At 35.1% G+C, this 23,132-nt stretch overlaps 3 protein-coding genes across 5 annotated transcripts in view; 2 read left to right on the top strand and 1 right to left on the bottom strand.

Moving 5' to 3' along the window:
* The window catches only part of Smp_122750 (Jagged), a gene marked incomplete at both ends in the record, with an annotated part of 52,034 nt that extends 48,592 nt beyond the window's left edge, over positions 1-3,442 (top strand). The window contains 1 exon segment of the mRNA XM_018796394.1: positions 3,330-3,442. Coding sequence (XP_018650611.1) covers positions 3,330-3,442 — 113 coding nt within the window.
* Positions 3,443-12,824: 9,382 nt separating this feature from the next.
* Positions 12,825-19,440, top strand: Smp_122760.1 (hypothetical protein; the record flags this gene model as incomplete). 3 transcript variants are annotated; one of them, XM_018796392.1, is made up of 9 exons in its annotated part: positions 14,087-14,126; positions 14,934-14,981; positions 15,028-15,084; positions 15,959-15,997; positions 16,682-16,747; positions 17,687-17,746; positions 18,215-18,283; positions 18,829-18,867; positions 19,252-19,343. In XM_018796392.1, the coding sequence occupies 9 exons, from the start codon at positions 14,087-14,089 to the stop codon at positions 19,269-19,271; spliced, it is 438 nt and encodes a 145-aa protein (XP_018650609.1). In that variant the 3' UTR covers positions 19,272-19,343. The 3 variants fall into 3 exon arrangements, with proteins under 3 accessions (XP_018650610.1, XP_018650609.1, XP_018650608.1); XM_018796393.1 differs by lacking the exons at positions 18,215-18,283; positions 18,829-18,867; positions 19,252-19,343 and adding exons at positions 12,825-12,874; positions 13,673-13,726 and having other exon boundaries at positions 14,064-14,126; positions 17,687-18,099; XM_018796391.1 differs by lacking the exon at positions 15,028-15,084 and having other exon boundaries at positions 19,252-19,440.
* A 1,312-nt stretch (positions 19,441-20,752) lies between these two features.
* Positions 20,753-22,595, bottom strand: Smp_122770 (hypothetical protein; the record flags this gene model as incomplete). The annotated part of the gene is made up of 3 exons (XM_018796390.1): positions 20,753-20,804; positions 21,585-21,665; positions 22,197-22,595. Coding segments are annotated over 3 exons (532 nt in total), but the record flags the coding sequence as incomplete, so codon positions are not given.
* Positions 22,596-23,132: the final 537 nt, after the last annotated feature.

Genomic DNA, 23,132 nt, shown 5'->3' with positions numbered 1-23,132 from the left:
GCTGGTTAGCGAGTTAGTTTTCTACGGGATGGGGTCGCTAACCCCATGCCCAACCCTCCTCCTTTATCCTGGCTTGAGAACGACAGTGGCCCCCGGAGGAGCTACGGGTGGAATTAACAACCAACAGTTACATAATGATATTCATCCATCTACTTTCTTTATAAATTGCGTAACTCAATTCAATCTTTTATTGATATTTCATTTGTTTATTACATAATTATTTACACTAATGATTGTTTTGTTTTTCTTTTCCTTCTTCCAACTAATTAAGATATTGATGATTGTGTGGACAAATGTAAAAATGAAGGAACATGTCACGTAAGCAGCTTATTTTATTTACTTAATAATAATAAATGTAAATGTGACGTTAGACATTAACACCGTTGGATGCCGGCCGGCTCAGTTGTCTATCGGCTAAGTGCTCTGGCGCGCGACTGGTAGGTCGTGGGTTGGAATCTCGCGAGTGCGGGATCGTGGATGCGCACTGCTGAGGAGTCCTATAATAGGACGAAACGGCCGTCCAGTGCTTCCAGGTTTCCCATAGTGGTCTAACTTCAATTGACTCATGGTTTCAACTATGAAAATACTGAAATCTCCACAAAACCCCTACTGATCAATAATAAATGTAATAATAATAGTGGTAATGGTAGTAATGGTATTATTACCAATAATACTATTGCCATTAGTAGCTACTTCGGAGGCTACTGCCGGTCCCAAGCCCGAATAAAGGACTCCATCCCGTAGAAAAACAACTCGTTAAACAAAACGCTAACCAGCAGTAGTGTGAGTAGTAGTAGTCATAGTAATGGTAGTAGTAGTATTGGTATTAGTATTAGTAGTAGTGTAGCGAACGAGAACACAAGTGGAGACAATCAAATGTATTTTAACACCAAATTACAGAACATCTTGGTAAAATCTGAAAACCATACAGTAAATACTTCATTTGCAAAATATCAGTCAATCGTTTCAGACTTCATTACTCTTTTGTTTCCATGACAATCATTCTTTTTTCTCGTTCTCTTCCATCCATCTACTTAACGTTCTACCCCCAGGCACTTCACTCTCTATTACTGATACATACCACTTATATATGTCGATATCAATAGCACACACCACAGTAGTAGTGGTCGTATTGGTATTAGTGGTAGTGTGGTGTGAGTTACTTATATCCACACAAGTAGTATATAATGATGGTCGGGCATAGAATGTAATTCAGTAGAAGATCGATAAGGACAGAACGGAAACGGGACGCAATTGGTATGAAAATGTATGAACACATGGACAAATATTTGCTGAAGAGATGGTCAAGATTGAGACAATGGATTTATGGTTTCGAATTAACTGTTTACTGTATGGTTGTCAGATTTTAGTGAGAGATTCTGTACTGTTGTCTTACCACTTATCTTCTTGTTTACTACAGTAGTACTACTACTGCTACGACTACTACTAGTAGTTAGCTAGTTAGTCATAATCAATATTTTTGACAATGTTGATGCATTGAAAATTCACTTCTGTTGAGATCTCAGTAACAAACTATGACTTGATGAACCACATAAACGATCTCAAATAATCGGTATTTTTGGGGCATTTTTCTGTTAAGGATTCCTACAACAGGACTAAACGGCCGTCAATTGCTTCCAGGCCTTCACTGGTGGTCTAGCTTCGATTGACTCATGCTTTCAACTATGTCTATTTTGTTTGTTAATATTGAGACTCTTTGGATGGGAATCGAACGTTTTCTACATTTCCATGTTGGTTATATTTTGAACAATTTGTAGCAGTAGAATACAGATGTTCCACCTATTCATTCTAGTTTGAGACTCAGCAGTCTAATTTACCTGTATTTCAATGTGCATTAATATTTAAGTTAAGAATAGAATTCAGTTTTAATAGCTTCAAACGTTAGTTGAGCTTCTTTTCCTTCAGAGATATGTAGGAACGAAATTCGATCGGGCTTACAGAAAGAAACAACCGGACATTAAAAGAATGGTTAACATCTTAAGGAGGGAATTGGGAGAAAGAGTTAACACTAATTTTGCTTTAGCATCGTACCTCTATCCAAGGAACAACCAAGAAATCACCTTTCCTACTTATGTTTGGTAGACATCCACGACTTCCGATGCATAATAAAACGTGGCCACAGCAGCAGAAGTGGACAGCAACAAGATTAAGGAAAGAGAGGACGGAGGCAATAAAGAACGTGAAAAAGAAACAAATATCAGACATCAAGAAGGCGGAACAGCAGAGAAGAGCGTGGAAGCCTTTTAGAGTGGAGGACCTGGTGAAGTGTAGAGAACGGAGAGCTTACACTGAAGGGGGACCAGGGTCAGAAAAGTTGATCCCGAAATGGGATGGACCGTACATTATCACGGAGAGACGCGGCCCGGTTTACACGATCCGGAGAGAAGACAAGCAGAAACGTGTAAATGCCAGTCAACTACAGAGATGGTTTCAAGAACATCATGAGCACGAGTCACGAACAGCACCAAAGGAGACAATGGTACGGCGATCAGAAAGATTGCGAGAACAGATTATTAAAAGGGGGGACGAGTGTGGTGTTAGCTACGTATATCGATATAAGTAGTGTATATGGTGTGTAAGGAATACAATATCTGACAGCAGAATATCGAGAAGATCAAGAAGAGAAGAACAGAAATAAAAAGCAATTTGTGTGGAAATCCAGGAACAATGAAGCCTGAGACAATTGAAGAACACTTTGCAAATAGTGTATCATACCACGGTTTTTATGTTTTACCAATTAACGTTGTAATTTATGCTAAAGATATAGTTGGTTGTCCTCACCTGTGTTCTCATTCACTACACTAGAACAACACATTTATCCAACGATCTCTGATTCACATGATATCTCAAATGAAATTAGTCTTTGATGAATACTACCCAGAAATATTCAATGTGGTTATTTTTTTGTTAATTTCCTCCTCTAATATTTATAAGTAAAATAATTTCATCTTGATGTGGGTTTGTTCTATGAGCTGGATGGTTTGGTCATAGAGCTTTCGTCGTCCTTCTGAACGACATCATCAGCACAAACGTCGAGTAGAAGTTAAGTGTTTGAATTTCTCCACATGTAATTCATAGCTTGTCCTGTGCATATTGATGTTGATTAGTTCTTATTGACCTTGAATCTGTCATTGTTTATTTCTTTATTTTGGTTGTATCTCCTATTGGTTAGATTTTTGTTCCTATTTTTATGCATAATTTTCTTCACTTCCCTTCTACCCAAAGTTTTGATGGTGATGATGATGATGAGGAGGAGGAGGAGGAGGAAGAGGAGGTTATACCGTTACCACCGATGTCTATGATTTTAGGCACTGATCAATTGGATAATTATTGGCATAGAGTTTTACTTGGTATAATTGAAATTCAAGTTGATACAGTAGTTGTAAATGAAAATGATTTTGGTAAGTGTCAATATTCGTAAACAAAAAAGAAACACTGACTATTTTAAGATATTCATTTTTTATAATATTTCAATTCCTTTGCTCTGCATCCTTGTGATGCGTATCAGTTGCCTGTTTACTTATTATTGCGATAGTTTGTTATGTACTGTATTATGACTATGAAATATGACATTTGAAGATAGAGAACACCAATAGGTTGTAACGTTTTGAATGTTGTATAGATGTCTTTGAGTAATCACTTTCGGAGTAGTGAAAACACGAGGTTGAGGTTAGGTTTATTGTAATGGGCAAATTGATCTTGAGTTTATAACGAATCAAGGTCATGCAGTACATAATATAAGTTTACTGAGTTTTACCAATTATTAGGACATAACAAAAACGGCAACGATTCACTATATGAGATTAATGTGACAACATTTCAGATATTTGAATGTAGCCTTGTTAGTTTATTTTATATTTTATTTGAACACATACATATTGGTACAAAGGCATCGTATATAAATGCGCCACACAATTGTGTGAGGTCTATGATATTGTCCGGGTGCCCAAAATGAAGCAGGTGGTTTTCTTAGGAAGCCACACTCAGGGCTTTTGACCCGAAGGTCTGATCAAGCAGACAGTGGGGCATCGTGAAGAAGTGCACTCCAATGGTAGCCGGTGACCAACGATTAGTTCATACACTATTTGTTCCCTCAGGATCCTGGAGCCCATGTGCACCATTGGTTTGGAATCAGGGTTTCCTAACTCTCCTAGATGGACTTATAAGTTCCAAACTAGGTTTGGCTGAAGAATAACTGTCTGGTAAGAGAAGAAACGCGTGTCTGCCAATCGAAGTCAGAACAAGGTGATTGGGGTAACAACGGTTCTAAATTCTATCATAAATACAAATATATGACTTCACCTAAACAAATATTACCACTCAGTTATTCAACCAATAATTGTTGTCACAATAATCGATCTAAATTACAATAAATAGATAAATTGATAAGAAATATAAGGGAATTGCTGAAAGCACCAAAAATAAGTATTGTTCTATCCTTCCTGGATAGATCAAGTGTTTTCGATTCTGGGAATGTGCTTCAATTCACAACCAAAATGTACGATCCCGGTCAAATCCAGCAACAAAATGAAAGAGAGAACGATCAATATGGCTGCCGCCAAGATACAATATCAACTAAAACAACATAGATACAGTTCAGCAAGAAACATATCAACTCAGTGAGAGCGAAAGAGAAAATGCTAAAATTGTAATGAAATGAAATATTACAATCTCAAATGGCATCAAAAAGGTCAACAATATTGAACAACTAGGGAAACCATTAAGAACAACTTGCAAGTGTATGCATGGAGAAGTTTTCACACACGAAACCTTCAAAATGGATCTCATGGGACTCAGTATGTCAACCGATAGCCTTGTCAGAAAATCATACATAACAAAAACTTTAAATCCACACGACATATCTGTTCTCAAAAGAATATGATTATAAGTAAGAGTGAATCGTACTTGAATATTACTGAGTTATAAGAAAAGTTTCAGTCTCGTTATTTTTATATTTTAGTGTATTAAGATGTGCTCACATGTAGTAAATCGATTCCATTTCCGGCGGTAGATTCAAAAACTATTAATATTTAAGATCGCGAATGACAACATATTCCTCTCTCTCTTATTCATGACACTAAATAAAAATCAGATGATAAGTATTGTTGAATGATGGACGTTCAGTCAGAAAATCTACTTCCTTCTCCATGAACTCTTTGACTGTGATTTCGCAATGAATCTTGCCAGCAATGTTTAGAATCCCCCCAGATGCACTATGCGATGATTAATGAGTTGAATATATATTCTTGGTTTCCCAATTTTCTCCCACGTCCATCTGCTTATAAGTGTTATGTCGGAGGTTGTAAGCGAGCATCATACTCATTAATCTTGAGGGAAACATACTTCCTATGATTATGGGAGCCGATTCTGTTAACAGCTACCGTCAATTTGACTGTACGTGGCTTGAATCTTCTAGAATAAACTTTAGTCATAATCAAACGCTGATTAGATAAAATGCTTCCTAATGTTTCTTTGAGCTTGTCATATCTATTGTAAGAAATTTGCAGGATCATCCCAACAGCAAGTATAGAAACATTTGATTATTTCTTGTTTCATTTCAGGTTCACGTTTATTGGTCCCTATAATATGTGCTACAATCTTATGGATTGCATTAATCTGTATCTTCATTATATGTTGTTATTCACAAAGAAAACGTCGTCAACTCCTTATGAAATATGCAACAACAACAATAGCGCCTAATAATGAACCATCATCTGATTTAATTCAAAATTTATCAGACAGTAATAATCATTCAATGAATGTAACTAATCCAATTAATATAACATCGATTCATCAAAATTACCCTTCATATCATCCACAATTCATATGTGAATCAACATTACAGTCGAAAAGATTTTTATCACCACAATTTCATCATAATCTAAATGGAAGGAGAGTATTAGCTCATAATGATAATGATAATATCATCAGTAATATTCCACAAGGAGTCTGTACAGTCAATACAAATCAAGTAAGTATGAATAAATACAGTGGACCAGTTATGATTTAAGTAGTCTATGTGAAATTAATAAAAGATATGATATTGATATTCTACAACTATTATTGAAAGAAAAGAAATTGATATACGAACTGTCATCTCAGTTAGATGGAATAGTTTCACACTATTACGGTGACGAATTGACGAATTTTAGAACGTAAACCTTTCTTTCTTTTTTCGTTTTGAATTCTCTAACAAATTACCATTGTAGTAAAAAAGAAGATAATTAATCAATATCAGTCATCTTTGATTTGAAAGAAAACATTGTTAATTAATCAAATATGACGTGGGAAAGACACGGCGTTTTGGTCGGTATTCGATATTATCCTTAAACTTCGTGTACTGTTCACTTTAATAACCGTTACTAGATAACACCCCAACGGAGCATAAATCAGAAGGTGAATACAAAGTGTTGATTGCGTTTATCGTTGAAACACACATAGATATCTAAAACCGCAGGTACGTTAAGCATGAATGAAAGAGAAGTTCTGAAAAGCAAGCAAGTGAGCGAGAAGATCATCGAGTCCATGAACGAGTGTGGAAAGGAATGAAACATCGAATCATTTGAGCGACTAGGCTAGCAGAATGAATATATGCGTAGACAGTAGGCAATACTCAACCATACATATTCATACAAGTGCAACAATAATAAAGGTACATTAGCACAGATAGGTTGTTACTGTACGAGTGACTCTATCCGTTAAATAAGCGAACAAAAGGGCTTAACCAATTTAAATATGAACGAACTAAATCGTACGTGAGCTGCTGTTACAGCATCAATGTACGTTGATTTCACTTGTTACAACCAACACAGTAAAAAGAGATGAAATGAATAAAATACATAATATACTAGTAAAATGGTGGTCTATGATGGTGGAAAAAGATAACGCAGAGAATGTGATTGAATTGTGAACATAAGCAATATGTAGTATTGTGTGTGTCCGGGTAAGTGGTCGATTTTGATTCATGTTATCCAAGATTTTCAGTCATCGTGGACTCCAACTGGATAGTTTAAAAACAACCAGTGAGTGGTATCATGAACTGATACCATGTCTTGGTTTGGGTACCCTTTGCGACTGCATCATATGGACGTAAAAGTACGAAGTAAATGAACTGAACATATTATTTGGTATCATCTTAGTTGCCTCGTTTCATTTTCAACTATATGTTCTACGGCTTAAATGTATCCACCTGTATGTTTAAGTTAGAATTATGGTGTTACAATCTCATCACTTTAAGAATGACTGGTCAGACAAACTTATACTGTAGTTAGTTAATCGATAATATGCCCTTATTTTGTCTGATGAGTACCTATGCCTAGTGAATGCACATTCTACAAAAAGTAGCCGATTAAAAGTATATGTATGTGTTGATTGTTGTGAGCACTAATGAAAGTACCCATGCAGTGATAACAAATTGAAGACACTGGCCAACTAGTCGAAAACAACAATAAAGGAAAACTGAAATCATATGACAGTGGACTCAAAACGACTTATAAACAAGTTGAAATAGGCACTCAGGATTCTTAAGCGTTGAAAAACTAATAATATTTGAATCCTTTTCTACTGATGAGTTCTACAGGTTGCTTGTATTGTGTTAAATAAATTATTATTGACTTACTACCTGGTTCTTTATTGTCGGTCGGATAATGTATATGTGAATTACGTGATCCGATTTGGTGATCGTATAAGTACCCATGTTTTTTCTGTACGTTTTCGATTCTTATCCAATAACCATTTCCCCTGCTTCTTCCATCTTCTGATTTAACGGCCGTGGATTTCTACAAGTTCAAGTGCCGTAAGTTGTACGTCGTATTCTGCCGAAATCAAGTAGAGGACATTGTAGTACCGTGCTTCGCTAATCTTTCACTTCGATAACCGTTATAATACAAAAGTTAACGGTGCATAAAATCAGAAGGCAAAGAGAAGCATTATAAGCAAGTTTGCCCAGCATTCCACAGAAATCAGGGTGGCATGTATAACATATGGCAGTTATCTTTTGCATTTTTAAAGATAGTTTGCAAAAAATTGCAGTCGCTAAAAGTTCTAATTATTTGCCAAGCTGAAATATGGCTTAGGCAAGTAAGCTAAGGCAAGTGATTTTCTGTGACGACATTAAGAGAGCTTTTAGCAAAACCTTTCCATCCAAAAAACAATGAAGGAACCTCAGTAGACTCAGTTTTATGGTATCTGTTGACCAAAAAAGAATCATGCATTTGTTTCTTCAAAATGTTGAAACTCATATAGACCAATAATTTCAAACCAGTTTCTTACAAATCCTGTGGATGAACTCTCCGCAGTCACTAACACAATTTAAGAGTGAAACAACTGATTTCCTCTTATCTTTGCTTAGTAGTACTACATCCCTTGAGGATGCCATAAACGAGCAGCTAGATGCGAACCATTTGATTGGAAGAGTGGAGACTCTTTCCACCATCAATCGATTCAGAGTTGTAGAGGAAAAAGTCTAAGTATTTCGGAGCTGGAATACTTCAAAATCAAGAAACTTATTTAAGTTTCTTATCTTTACGTCACACCTCAAGTGTGAACAGCAACTATAAACACCTGGCTAATCAAACATATGCGACATAATTGTCGAAAATCTGACGCTGTAACTGGTACGTCATTCAGGTATTTGAGATTACTTAGGCAAGCAACTTTCAACCACTCGATCGACAGTTCAAACCCATCTTCCTTTAGACGATAAAAATAGAATACTTGAAAGATGCAGACTGTATCAATTGGTACTTTGTAATTTCTCTGAGTTATATTACTGAGCTAAGTAATCACAGCAGTGTACTCACGTGAATGACAAGTGTTCACTTTTCGGTACATCGAAAGTAGATTCAGATTTCAATTGGTTAAAGTAATAAAATTTTCCGATGCTCCGACTAATCTCTTCAGTCCAATTATCTGCAAGCAAACGAAAACAACTGAAAATGTGAAGTTTCATTAATAATTGAACAATAACTAAACAAAACATGACGATGTCACTACTTAGATGGTGAATAAAGTCACATAATATAAAACAAAAAATGATCCCAGTTCAAGATGATGCATAATCCTTTATAAATACGTTGGCACCCATTTAAATAGTACAAAGGAAATAAGCAGGAATATTAGATGCTTTGTTCATTTGTACTATTTAAACAGGATAATTTGAATTTGGTGATTTTTTCTCTGAAGAATTGGCTTACACAGAGTCACGAAACGTCAGGAAATGTAGTTTTTCTACTCATTGGGATATTACAAATATTATTTGTTCCCTACAGTGTTCTGTCGGTCAGTTGAATTTCCTGGTTTCAAAGTAAATAATGGTCCTGTTCGAACTAGAGCATGATCCGAGTGTAAACATGTGCTTCAGAACGAGCGACAGTTTTCAATAGACCGCCTTCAACAATGAATGAACGATCTTGTATGTACGTTTGATAGCGCGGAATTCCAGAATCCTAGTTAAGGTAGCCTGTTTTCATATCTGATACCAGATTCCAACACTATAAGCTCCAACATGTAGTTTGGAGCGTGGTTTCAGGAGACAGAAAATACCATTTCGTGAACTCAAATAATGAGCATTGGAAGTGCGTGATGATAAAGATAAATGTGAAAAGTTAGTCGTGGAGGTGGAGGAATTATTAAGACGTGAGGCAGGGTTTCGACCATCAACAAGATAATCTTTGGTGCTCATAATGGTATGTGGGCCGTTGTCACTTCCCGATACCTGTGTAATTGCTGGTGGTGGAGTGAGTGATGAGATCAATTCACACATATTGAAAGCCAGAGAGGTTTGGGACATCTTTGGCATCTTCGTGGTGTTGGGCAGACTGTAAAAGATCGGATCTTCAACGCGTTGGTGAGTGCAGTTTTACTCTGTGTTTGTGAAACATGGACTATCCGAGCTCAGTATGTTAGACGACAATATGTGTTTGATCATCGTCGTTTTCGAAAGATTGCTGACGTCCAGTGACAACATCTTGTTAGTAGTGCAGAAGTTCGGTACCTTGTATTCGGGCGCAGGGATGATAATTCAGTTAGTATCACTATCTCAAAATATCGAATTCGTTGGCTTGGGCTTGTCCTAGGAATGTCGTTTCTGATAATCCCAAGTTGTGCATTATTTGCTGACTCTGGGACTAATTGAAAAAAGGGGAGAGATTTTCAGTTTAGGACATTCTTTCATGATGTGAAGGGAAGCTGCACAAGATTAGACTATCTTGGTCCATCACGACTACTTGCTTGAGGTTCTAGAGATATTGTAGCATGGTGCTAGAGATGTTCTCAGATATAACTCGGAAAAGAAATCAGTGATGATCGTACCCCAACATTCATTTCTATGAAGAAAATAAACATAGCTTCTCTAACTGAAAGAACTCTTTCTGGTTGTCGTTTGGCTAACTGAGTTGCCTGTCCCATTGTTGTTATTTAGCTTCACACACAAATTTCTGTTTGTTATCGTTCTCCTTCATTTTTCACACATGTTAAATTCTCTATCTCTTCAGAGGAACAATGTGGAGCACATGATACCATAAATATCCACATAAATATTAAGTAAGTATTCATTAAGTCCATTTCTGTTCCACAGGAGGTATGTGGTGTTGGCTACTTCTATCCACAAAATTAGTGTATGGCGATTGTCGTGCATTGAATGCATTTCAGTAGAAGATCGATAAGCAGAGAACGTGAACGGCACGCAATTGGAATGTAAATGCATGAACAATGAAACCACAGACTATAGGATGATATTTGATGAAGCATAGTAAGGATTTAGACAATTGATTGGTTGTTTGCGAATTGACTGCCTACTGTATGAATGTCAGATTTGAGTGAGATATTCTGTATTTTGTCTCCAAACACATTCGATTGTCCACACTTGTGTTTTTGTTCACTACAGGTCAACCCCTGTCAAGATTAGCTCTGAATGTGATACTCGGAAAAGTGTATTTAGTTGTGAACCCCGAAGTTGTCTAATCAAAAGTTTTCGAAACTCAAGAAAACTTCAGAAATATTTCGTCCAACCAGTGTTGGAACAGAACCTCTCAGTGAGATCTTGAAAAATATATGATTATGTGTCAAACATTGATTAAATAAATGGCAATTAATTCACTCCTCTCAGTATGTTTGCAGAACGTGCAGAATAACAAACGTATCCGAAAACACTCAAATAATCTTGTTTTTGGTAAATAAGTAAACTGCGAAATAAGTCTTGTCCTCATACCACCTACTTTTATTCTTGACCTCAGAAATGCCATAAAGAATTACCAGGAGTATCATGTTTCAGTTTCACAGTGAATATCAGATGTCTGGAGATGTAAGACGCATCTTCTGATGAATCTCAGCTTACATGAAACACAATCTTCACTAAGAATAGTTGTATCCACGTAGAATCAGAAAATGCACAATTTGGTCATTAGTTACATAGTAAGTTGGTCGATAAGAGTCAGTTATTACTGAGGTGTTGACAAATTATTGAGACAAATGATTACAAACCTTGATATTATCATTATTCTTATTATTCTGATAGAATTTGTTAGAACGTGTTCTTCCAGTGTTCATCATCTTTCTGGCACACAAACTCACATATTTTAGAGCAGAATTGTTTCATAGGTGAAATAATTAGGTGAAAGAGAGAAAGAAATAATGTGAAACTGTGAAAGTATTTTCTTTTAAAAAATTAGTCTGAATGTGAGATAGTATCATTTAATAAGTTCAGCTTACAAATGAATATACTAGTCGTATTTTCAAAACTGAAAATTCATGGATAATAAAGAAGAATTCTAGCTTTGCTGAATGAACTGTCTCAACACCACATCTGACAAAGTAGACGCAACCTTCATCCTTGTCCACACAAACTTCAGCTAGATATTAGGCTCCATCATATATAGTTGTTTACATCAGTGCATGTGGACACCTGTGAACATATTTTATAACGAGAGAATGTTGAAATTCATGATAGAAAGAATGAGTGTAATCATTAGAAGTCGGACAATCACGTCAATTTGAAATCAACAAACACCTCAGAAGCGATACAGTTTAATAATCAATCAGGGAAATCTTGGATAGTTATATAATCAGTAAACGGAATACAAGCCTGGTTCAGTGAAGGATTCTTTTTCTGAACAAATCATCGCAATTCTGAGGCAAACAACAAAACAATGAACATCGCTTAACAATGACTTGAAAGGAGTCTATGATAGAGTTGTTCGGAGAATGCTGATCTGATGCCTATGTTTCACGAAGTGAAAAACGTGAGTGTGAGGAAGTAGTAAAGAATATTGATAAATGAGTTGATAAGTTAGTTACAAAAGAAACGAATAACCGTATAACGTTTATCGTCCGTCAGGTAAAACACATAGATTATTCAGATACATATCTACGTGGATACTTATTTTAGAAATCGTCCGATCATAGAAATAAAAACCATAGTATATTGATAAAATTCCTTCGTAATTAGTAGAAGACAAATATTATCAGTTTTTTGTTGTTTTTAAAAGTCGCCTGATTTCATATTCTCTCTCTCTCTTTCTCTCTCTGCAGACAGCTCTAATTACAGTCATGAGGTGAGTTTGACCCAGAACTTATTCAAAGTACATAACTGATGTTTGTACAAAAATATTTTAGATATGCAACGTACCACTTTTTGTTTTTAGTTCTTTTATTGAACTTTACATAGTCTCTTAATTTTAATAACGTTGTTTGATGTTTTCTATGGTAAATAATACTCACCCCTCCTGTTCCACCTTCATTCTATGATTGTATATAAGCAGAAGAATAAATGCTGCAGTTTCAGTGAATATGGTTTGCTCAGTTTGTTTTCACGTAGCTGCACTGCTGTTGCTTCTTCATACGTCCACACAGACGGGTAAGTAATCTGTATTATGTCAAATGCACTTTTACAATTACATTCTGAGATATTCACATCTGATTCAGTGTACCAACAGAATCATAACACCGTCATTTCTGTCTTCACCACCATCGTCGTCATAAGTCATAAAACGTGCCTTGAATCTGATTAAAACCGTGTATTTGAGCATATTTCTCTGTTTCATAAATTTGTACTTGACGTCATTTTTCTGATTAGTGTTAAGAGAAGCTGTAGACATAAGTATACTGTTTTAATGCATTGTGAGTATTCAACCACGTAACAATAATTCAACGGAACATTGTTTGAGTCGAAATATTAGTTTCTGTTGAAAACTATTCGTTGATATTCAATCATTGATTTTCGTCTTTCAAGTATCAATTCTGGTGTATTATCATAGTAGTAATCGCTCACCAGACCAAACACAATCAACAACCTTTAGCCAGTGAACAATTTTTAAATTTGCTTTTTGAAATCACAAACCAATCAACACAAATAACATTCCACTTCTAATTGAAATTGATATGACACGATTGAAACTGCTCATCAACTCATATGACACAATATTACAATGAATCAGTGAGTGTTCAATTGTTCTGTTGACCGATGAACAGTTTCAACTAACTTATAATGAACTACTCGCTTTAATGATGGTGTGTGAAAGGCCTTTATTGAATAATGTTTTCAATCCTAATATTGACATATGTCAAGTGATCCAACTCAGTTCATATGAATTTGAACAAAAGTATTCAACAATTAACCTAATTTTTGTGACAAATCCTGTTTTTGTTTTTACAGATGTCGAATTGAAGAATCCTGAAGATGTAAAAAAACAGATTTCGCTAAATCGAGGCAAGTAATGGTTGTTCTGAATTTTGAAGACTATGTATCATACAATCAAACGTGTTCACGAAACACAAGTTATTACCTACTACTTACATAAACAATAATTCGGTTCATTCGTTTGTGTCTGAGGACTTTAATTTCATAGATGTATAGTAGTGTGTTTGAAATCGTATCACCTTATTATTTGCTGAGACTTGTGTGATGTTCTGTAATGTAACGACTTTGGTATATTCATCGAAATGAAATCGTTTTCTCAATGTTACTGATGAATGCTTTCACAAGTAAGTAATATGAATGTCCAGTAACAAAATGAATAATAAAACACAATTCGGTTAATCTTTAGAATGGTTAGATGAGGTGATAGAAATGTTCAATACCATCGTCAGCGAAATACAATCCCTGAGAGGTAATTTGATTATTCTATCTTCAATGTTATATTCTTTTACACTACCGAATTTAAAGTCAAAACAAACTACACACAACAAGTGTACGTTCGTGTTCAGCATTTCCAGTTGTTTGACCAATGTGACTTCATTCAAACTTTAGAAGTACGATTAATTGGAAAGTTAAACTAATGCTATCACGTTCAGTTTCACTGTATAACATAATTTCCTCACTGTTTGCACACTCATGAAGTCATTAACACCAGTGAAACGAAGAAGAGAATTTAGTTTGTTTATTTGAACTTTCTTAGTGGTACTTTTTGAAATTCACAGTGGTTTCATTCGTAATAGACTGTAAACAATTGATGAGAGTGTGTAAGTGCATGTGATTAGTTGACATGAATATGAATTTCAAGCAAATCTGAGAAAGGAAATTAGTTCACAAAGTTGAATGTTTACGGAAGTGGTAGTTGAGACGTTTGTTCAGCATCCACTCTCTTGGTACCCACGACCAATATAGTAATTTGAGAAAAGAAAATTCCAGTGTGACGATGGTGTGATCTGTAAGATCTCGTGAAATTCTGGATGTTGTTGATGTCCCACCTGCTCTGACCTTATGAGTGAAAATCTATCGATATAGCTTGCCAGTATTGTCCATTATTATGACTAATAGAATGCGTGATTGGTGTCGCAACAACAAACCTCATTCAACTTATTTCTGTTTGATCAACTTATAAATAATGCGATCAGAAAGAAGTGTCATTTTTGAAATATAACTAAATCAGCTTATTCTCTAACTGAGTCGCTCTACATTATCGTGCTTATTTCAGATACTATTGTAAAAGCAGATCCAAATGGAACAAAGAATATCGATGAGTGTATGTGAACAATAATCTAGTTCTCTAATAACATTGATAATTTTAGATATCGAATGTAGAAGCAAATATTTTAAGGCTTATAGATCCAATGAAACTTGGTCAAGTAACAGAAATTATTCCCATACATTGATATAATTTTGATTGCACATCTCATTATTATTCACTTCCATGTTGAGTTTTTGAATCCACTGACCAGCAAATACATCTCATGTGTGAGAGTGAACAAAGTCCAACTTTCGAATATTTCGTCCTTACATTATAAGTTTACAATATGACTGATGCTACTAGTTCCGCACCCTGTAGTTTATCTTTGATAAATCTGACCGAATTCCACCATTTATCTCAGACATTAAGTGCAGGCATGACATTCTGGTAAAATAGTTTCTTAGAATGAGAGGTTTCTGAAGTTAGTTCTGTTATTGGATAGTCTACATAGAATTGTTGAACCTTGATGTGTGTGCTCAATATATCCAGTTGTCTGTGTATGACAAATTCTCTGGCAAACCATAAATAAATCATCAAATGGGAATGTGAGTGCGAAATTGCATCACTACTAGTTTAATTAATGTAGTATACGTTTTATTCTGACATTGTGAGCAAACATACTGTAGAAGTAGTCAATTGACAAAAAAGTGAAAAAAGATGTCCTTCGTTAGGGCTGGAAATCAACAGAGTTTATACTCAACATCCATGAACGCCAAATCTAGAACATGTAGATATCGTGGTGAACGCTAAGACTTGAGACAAGTAAAACGTTGTCCGTTAGTTTACTGAGACTTTTACCTCATGTCAAGTGAGTAGTCGAAATAATTCCGATAGTTTAACCATCGGTTCAAATTTCCATGTCCAGTCAACACGCAATATACTCAGTCGTCCATCAAATCACATTCACTTGTCATTTCATCAGATATAACTTATTCATAAACATCCATATTGAAACGCAATTAATTTGTGATCTGCTTTAATGATTTTTATAGCTATCCAGGATTTGAGGGGAAATTACCAGAAACAGTTTCGTAAGTCATTCTAATAACCGAATAGTTTGAAACATTTGAAGTATACTGACATACTTTGCAGACTGATTCTTCTATTAATATGAAGTGAAGTGAAGAGTGTGAAACTCCCATTGGTACAACTTCGAAAGTTCTTCAAAATGAAGGATGCTGTGCATTATGCTTTGATATATTTAGTATTAGTGGTCTAACATTGATCGATTCATGAAGTCAATCCAAAAACATAACAATCTATACACCCCCACACTGATATTTAATATTCGTTTATTAATGAAATTCAAGGACTCCATTCTATCCTACTTCACACTAGTAGGATGAATATATCTCGGTCATAATGGTGATGTTCACACTGAGGCCCAAAACCGCGACTTCTTTACTTAAACCAACACTGTGAAGGGAACTCTGTTGAAGTTTCTTTGAGAACATCAACACTGGGAAAATGTGAGTTCAGATGAGGGAACTCACACTGACAGAAATGAGAGATACACTTATCTCAACATATCAGATATATCATAATCTAATTTCCAGATAATACACTCAGAAATCTCGTGTAGCAACAGAGGCCATCGTATAAGGTCCTGAATACTGTTCATGAGAAATCTCAAACCCTCAATATAATAAACTCAAATGTTGTTATTCCGTACTTTTATAGTTTGATGTTTGTTCAACGTCTCTAATTCTATACAGCGGATGTCCATTTCAAATTATCGAAATTGGTAAAATATTTTAAAGAAAGTGCTGCACGTTCTAAAGGTAAGTCAAAATATTTAATTGCACGTAGTTTATTCCGATCCATCTCAAATATTTCACCACTTCTTGTATTTTCATCTGATCTAATTAATGTTATTCGCTTATCAATAAGTACGCTTGTCTGATACTTTGCAGACGAAAACATTGTATAAATGACTACTGGTCAGTAGTTCTGTAGATAGCATGCTTTCAATGCATTCACAACCACACTTGCGTCTGTTGAGTATATCAGGATGTTCATCTAGATAAGAAGTAGTATTTTTTGTGGTAGGCATTTAGGTGGTATTGCTGTGTAAACGTCGTCTACGTTATCATTATGAGAGAAAATGTATTTCACCCATAGTCTTCCCCAACCTCGACTGTATACAATTTATTTCCATGTCGTCGTTGCTAATTGCAGTATGTAAAATCTAGTGTTTAATTAACATCGAGAGTTTATCTGAAAATCTTGACCATTTTCATCCCTCCTTAATTGTTTGCCTAATGGTATGTAGGTTCTGTGTAATAAAGGTGCACCAAGTCAACATATATAGCCGAAGGTTTGGCAGGACATTTTAAATTTTCTATGAGTTTGCCTGGTGGCATTCAAATTAGGAATTAATTCACTTGTGTGTACTCATTATTGAATCTTCCCACTGGTGTTTAAGACTACGATTGATCAGTATGTTTCGTCAGTTGTGTTACCTGTACGGATTACCTCGATATTGCCACTGAGTCACAAGTGTTTTCAGCAGAGATGGATGGTATCTAGCGAGTTCTCGAAATGAATGTCGACCCTAGGATGTAGTGATATTCAGTTGAAAAGTCTATTTCTCGGTCATTAGTCACCATACATCTCCGCTCATTATTTATTTCCTCCACATCAACATGTTTTCTGATCAGACTGAATATGAAATTAGTGAATTGCTTTGTCATTCATTTTTTTTTTTATTTTCTAACTAGATGTGATGTCTCAGTACAGTATGGAAAAGTGTAATACGCTGATACCACACCGTACAGCAGGTAGTTTTACTTGAATTATCTCTATTGATATTAATGAATATGATAGATATAACCTGACATTCCTTACTGAAATTCATATTCAACGCTACTTCCTTTTTACATTTGTAACTTAGTTAAAATAATTAGATATAGAAATGCGATAAAAGATTCATCACCTCTAATGGCATTGCAATTTGGAACTATTAATAACGGGTGAAATACTCATGAATGAAGTATTTCATGTTACAGAAGTAATCTAGTAAAGTGAATAGAAGCTGAAAGCATGGACTAAATATTCACAATGACTTTCACAAACGAGTGGGGACATGGTAAAGAGAACAATTTGACTCTCCGTTATTCTTCCACGATCCATCTGGTCTTCATATATGCCGGTTTTCATTACTTTGATGCTCAAAACATGTTGAATGATCTCTTCAAGTAAACAATATTCATGGATGATTTCCTAACCGAATTCATTTTGCATTTCAGATGTTATACTAATGGATGAAAATATTAATGAGAAATTCGAAATCGGTAAAGAATTTGACATCTATTTCTGTAAGAAAAACATTTGTATACTTTGATTTATTTATTGAGTAACTGTCATGTCCACATGTAATTCACTGAATAATGGTTATCCACAAACTGTAGTACTATGTGAAATGTCTACGAAAGCATCAACCTGATGGTTTAATGAATGAACGCAAATACAATGACACAGATGCTACAAATCAAATTCAACAGTCTATTGGTACTTATCTGTATTCGGACGTTCTTGCTTAACGCATCCACCATCTTTTGCGATAGCTCTCCATTCAAATATCAAAGTTAAGATAGTGAGGTAGCGCTTTACGCTGCAGACCAATTTAATAGAACAAACTTAGAAAACCGACAACCGAAATGCAAGTATTCAGCCAACACATCACTTTCACATGAACATTGTTCAACGTATTGAACAATTGCCTATACAAACATTATGTGTGACATAAACGGATAATAACCACCAATTTTTTGACCTAGATTTCCTATTATTGATGAGACAGATATTGAAGTAAATGAACATTCAGTCATCTGGTGATTTATTTCATTTTCCCACATTTCAGTTAATGAAGATTTTCTATCACAAATACTCAAAGTGATGAGTAAGTAACCTATTGAATCAAATTCACTGACAATATTATATGGAATACTATTTAACGGTGAAGTGTTGTATGAAGACGAAATATTGTATGTTTCGATAATGGAAGTGCGCGATATAGAGTTACGAAATACTACAGGTCGGCTCATTAGATGCTCAATTGCTGCTGAATTGAGATATCTATTCCAAATGGATGCTTGAGAAACAGTCAATATAAATGAGGATCCATTACTTCAGTGTGATCGACATCATGTTTGATCAAATGAATACATACATGTTGATCAAGATCCATTAAACAGTTTTACTTTTTCCAGTCGTTCACTTCCAATGTACATTTGTATGATTTATCATATTACTAATCATTCTGAAGTTTCTGTTTTAATTCCAGATAACGTTAAAACTAAATGAATTTGAATTCGCGAGTGATGTGCTGAACTTAACTCATTTCTCATATACCCATATTGTTGTAATAATTAATTACCTGTCAAAATAATCAATCACAAATTTCTTTTTCCATCAACAATATGCAGTAAAAGATTGTAGTGTGTGAAATTAAATGCCTATCAATTGATGTTTGAATTTTAATATTTTTCACCCACATTAAGAATGGGACTGGTGGTTGATAGAAATAAGAATACTATGGCGGACATGGTGAATAAAACAGTGAAACGACAGTCGTTTCTCAAAATGATAACTGATTTCTATAAATCACAACGTTGACTGAAATCTACTCATCTCATTTGACATTTGGAAACTAACTTCTCAAACCGGAGTTCATGTATAAATATGAACTAACATGTATCACTTCATTATGAATATCTCAAAATTATTCATTTACTAGAATTAAAACAAATCTCCAACCAATGTAGAACTTAAGATTAGGACTCAACCACTGTGTTGCTCACTTTAAATGAATAACACCGCATTCAATACTATTTTCGACAGATTAGGATATTATGTAGGGCGGGTGTACAAAACAAACGTCAACAACACAAGAAGGAAACGAGTCGAGCTATCACACTGCACCGTGATCCGGCTCACTGGTGAGAGAAGACCGGATTTAGCTGGGTTATCATTTCTTCCACAAGCAGTTCGGAAGAACGAACGAATAAGCATTTAACTCACACGTATATATGCAATGCGATAATCTCCTTGAAAAACGTCACAACATAGCTCACTATGAGAGAACACGAACCAAATAAAATCAAGGTCCTTCCACATAAGAAACACAAACTGAAAGTAAAAGTGGGCGTTTTGGTCATGAAAATAGGAAATGAGAATTTGCGCTACTAAATTACAAAAGTGAGAATTTCACCCCGTAATTTCTTCACATCTAGCATCCTCAACATCCACTGAGCATCTTAGTTCAGCAAGCCAGCATTTCGCTCCACTAATCCAGTGTTTAAATCACTGTCAGTTATGAATCCAGTAAACTACAAACTCAATTTTGATCAGTGTTAGTTACCGAATTGACATTCTATGAGCATCGCCACGATATTACTATTATGTGATATGTCATTTCGAAATCATGAAATGTTCACACCAACCGAACATGCTACTGGCCAACTAAACTCAGGGACACAATAGATAACATGTTGTATACTTGAAGTAGATGGCATTATGTTCGAGTCCCGGTGTGGAAATCAATACTGAATACATGACAGTTATATATATATATATGTATATATATATATATATATATATATATATATGGTGATAAATTATTCAAATACATTATTCTTCACTTGGATCAGTTGAAGATGTCAACTCAGAAGAAAGATTGCGTTGAGCTTGAAGACGCTTGCTCCTTCGTATTTGATTTCTTTGTGTTGTGACGTCTTTTTCATGACTGAAATCAATAATTTTCAATGTGTGCATATCAATGACCATCATTTGCCTTGCACCTGTATCATCCGATGAATAGTTGTCAACATTCTTTGTCTAAATCTTTGAAACTACATCCATTTCATCATTATCCAATTTTATTTGTATTCATTGGCTGATAACCTCTTTGTTTATTAATACGCCCCAAATTCGAGTTAAAAATGTAATATACTTACAAGTGTGTCCACTATGTTCTTGATTTGAGTGCTGGTCCATTTGAGACTATCAGAGTATGTGTTGAACAGTACTGAAAATTACGAGTTCATATGCTGAATATTGATGATCTGCAATCTCACCCATATATGTCTTTCAGCTAGCAGAGAAATTAGTCCTTACGTCCATTCTATTTCATACGTATTTAGTAGGTTTGACTTCGTGATTTATATATCCACAGAGTTTAGCTATTCTTTTATCTCCAAACATTTTTATTAGGTCGGATATTAGGGATCCGTCTGATGGAAAAAAATCACCCCTTGAATTATTTTAATGACAAATTGATCGTTTCATTATAGAAGGGACGAAATGAAACATCAAACGATTTTGACAGTTCGATCGAGTATGCAATTTGTCCCAGAATGTAGATGAGCCCGAAGAACATTACAATACTGGTTCTTCTACATCAAACAACAAAGTTCAAAAAAATCATAAGGAAATGAAAGTCGTAATAAATGTACGTATATATAAACTGAAGCAGCAGCAAACAGCTTCCAAATAATCATATTTTCACTTATTCTTTACACCTAACCATCTCCAGTATAAGAAGAATTATTTGGAGAAATGTAACAGTGAAATAAACACGACCGCTATTGTTTTATTTAACTCAAAATATACACTTACTTCTTTCGGAGCAGCAGTTGTAGACATTCCATTAAAGATTGAATCGATGTTGGCTGTTTTCATTGCAGTTTCATTGCAGCCCTAAAAGAATAAAAATAGTGATAATAATAATTATAGTGTAGCGTGGCGGCGTGCGCCTGTAATCTAGCTACTTGTAGGCCAGTGACTTAAACAACGTTCGGTGATTGAAATCCATTCAAGAGAGTGCGAGTCGTAACGCAATCACTCAGAAGAGAATAACTCAGATAATAAAATGTATTACTACTAAAACTTGAGATCCAGAAGTGAACAAACAATAAATGCATTTGAACATCCTGAGATCAATTTTGAACCGCGTTACCATTGATTACGATTGAGATGACGCTATTAAGAAAGTCTATGCATCAATGCGGCGATTACTGAGACAGAATATTCTTGAATTTATCCCGCTACCCCATTCGGCTGCCCCCAATTTTCTCAAAACCTAGTTTTATACTAGTACTGGACATACAGTAAACTAAATCGATGATTAAAAGTTTTAATGTCTCGAAAATAAACTAATAATCAAATATTCTACCTTTTTTTTAAAAATTACATAGACCTAAGTAAATTAGTTGAGAAACATCACTGGACCTTATAGTTTAAAACTTCCTGAACAAGATGAATCGAGCAGAATTTATCTTCATTATCCAACTCTTCAATAGGCGGACCTAAAGCCTCCGGTTCATCGGGACTGATAATTAGAGACTTCGAATCCGATAAGGAATTAGTAGGACATTCGCCTTCCATTGACCATGACCAGGTATAATCTCCATCAGCTGTAGTATAATCATCATCACAAACTTCATGCCAGACTAAATTTCTATTGGAAGATTGGTAGAGTTCGCCTGAGAACGATTCAATCTTTTTATCAGATGATGATGTTGTTTTTACTGAGCCGAGACCACTTCTGCCTTTTTGTTTACTCAATGCAACCGGTTCAACTACACCATGAGCATTAACACCCAATCCTTGACCATGTTCATAACCCATTTTTCGCTATTGACATGAAAAATATTTTAAACAAGAGAAATTGCAGTAGGAAAGTCGAGCATATATTTCAGTACTTTGGGTGACAGTATATGAGCAGATTTTTTGATAATGTTTTCCATTTATTAAACTAGTCGTCTACCGTAATGTTGTAAGAGCGTAATACCGGTTAGTTAATTGTATGCTCCCCTGTATTTAGAGGATTATCATATATCAATATGTAGTTATCAGTCATTTGTCTTTCTTTCAACTGTAAGTCTAAAAAACAATATGTACCTCACAGACCACTTCGACATTCAAAATGACAAAATCGACGACAACAAATTTCCGAATAAGTACATTTTCCGCCAGAACTTAACATAATTTTCCAAGCTACATCGTCAAGTGGATCAGATAGCTGTAAACAAAAGACAAGATAGAATCTATTGAATATTATACATTTCATTTAAGTTTTTTCGTGCAATGAATATTATTTCATTTATAATGTATTTTATAGAGTTGAGATCATGGGTCAATTGAAGCTAGACCACCATGGAAAAC

This window comes from Schistosoma mansoni, chromosome 2, assembly GCF_000237925.1.
Source record: "Schistosoma mansoni strain Puerto Rico chromosome 2, complete genome".
In the NCBI taxonomy this organism is placed as follows: Eukaryota; Metazoa; Platyhelminthes; class Trematoda; order Strigeidida; family Schistosomatidae; genus Schistosoma; species Schistosoma mansoni.
The sequence above is the reverse complement of the archived record's forward strand: the minus strand, read 5'-3'. Positions and strand labels throughout refer to the sequence as shown.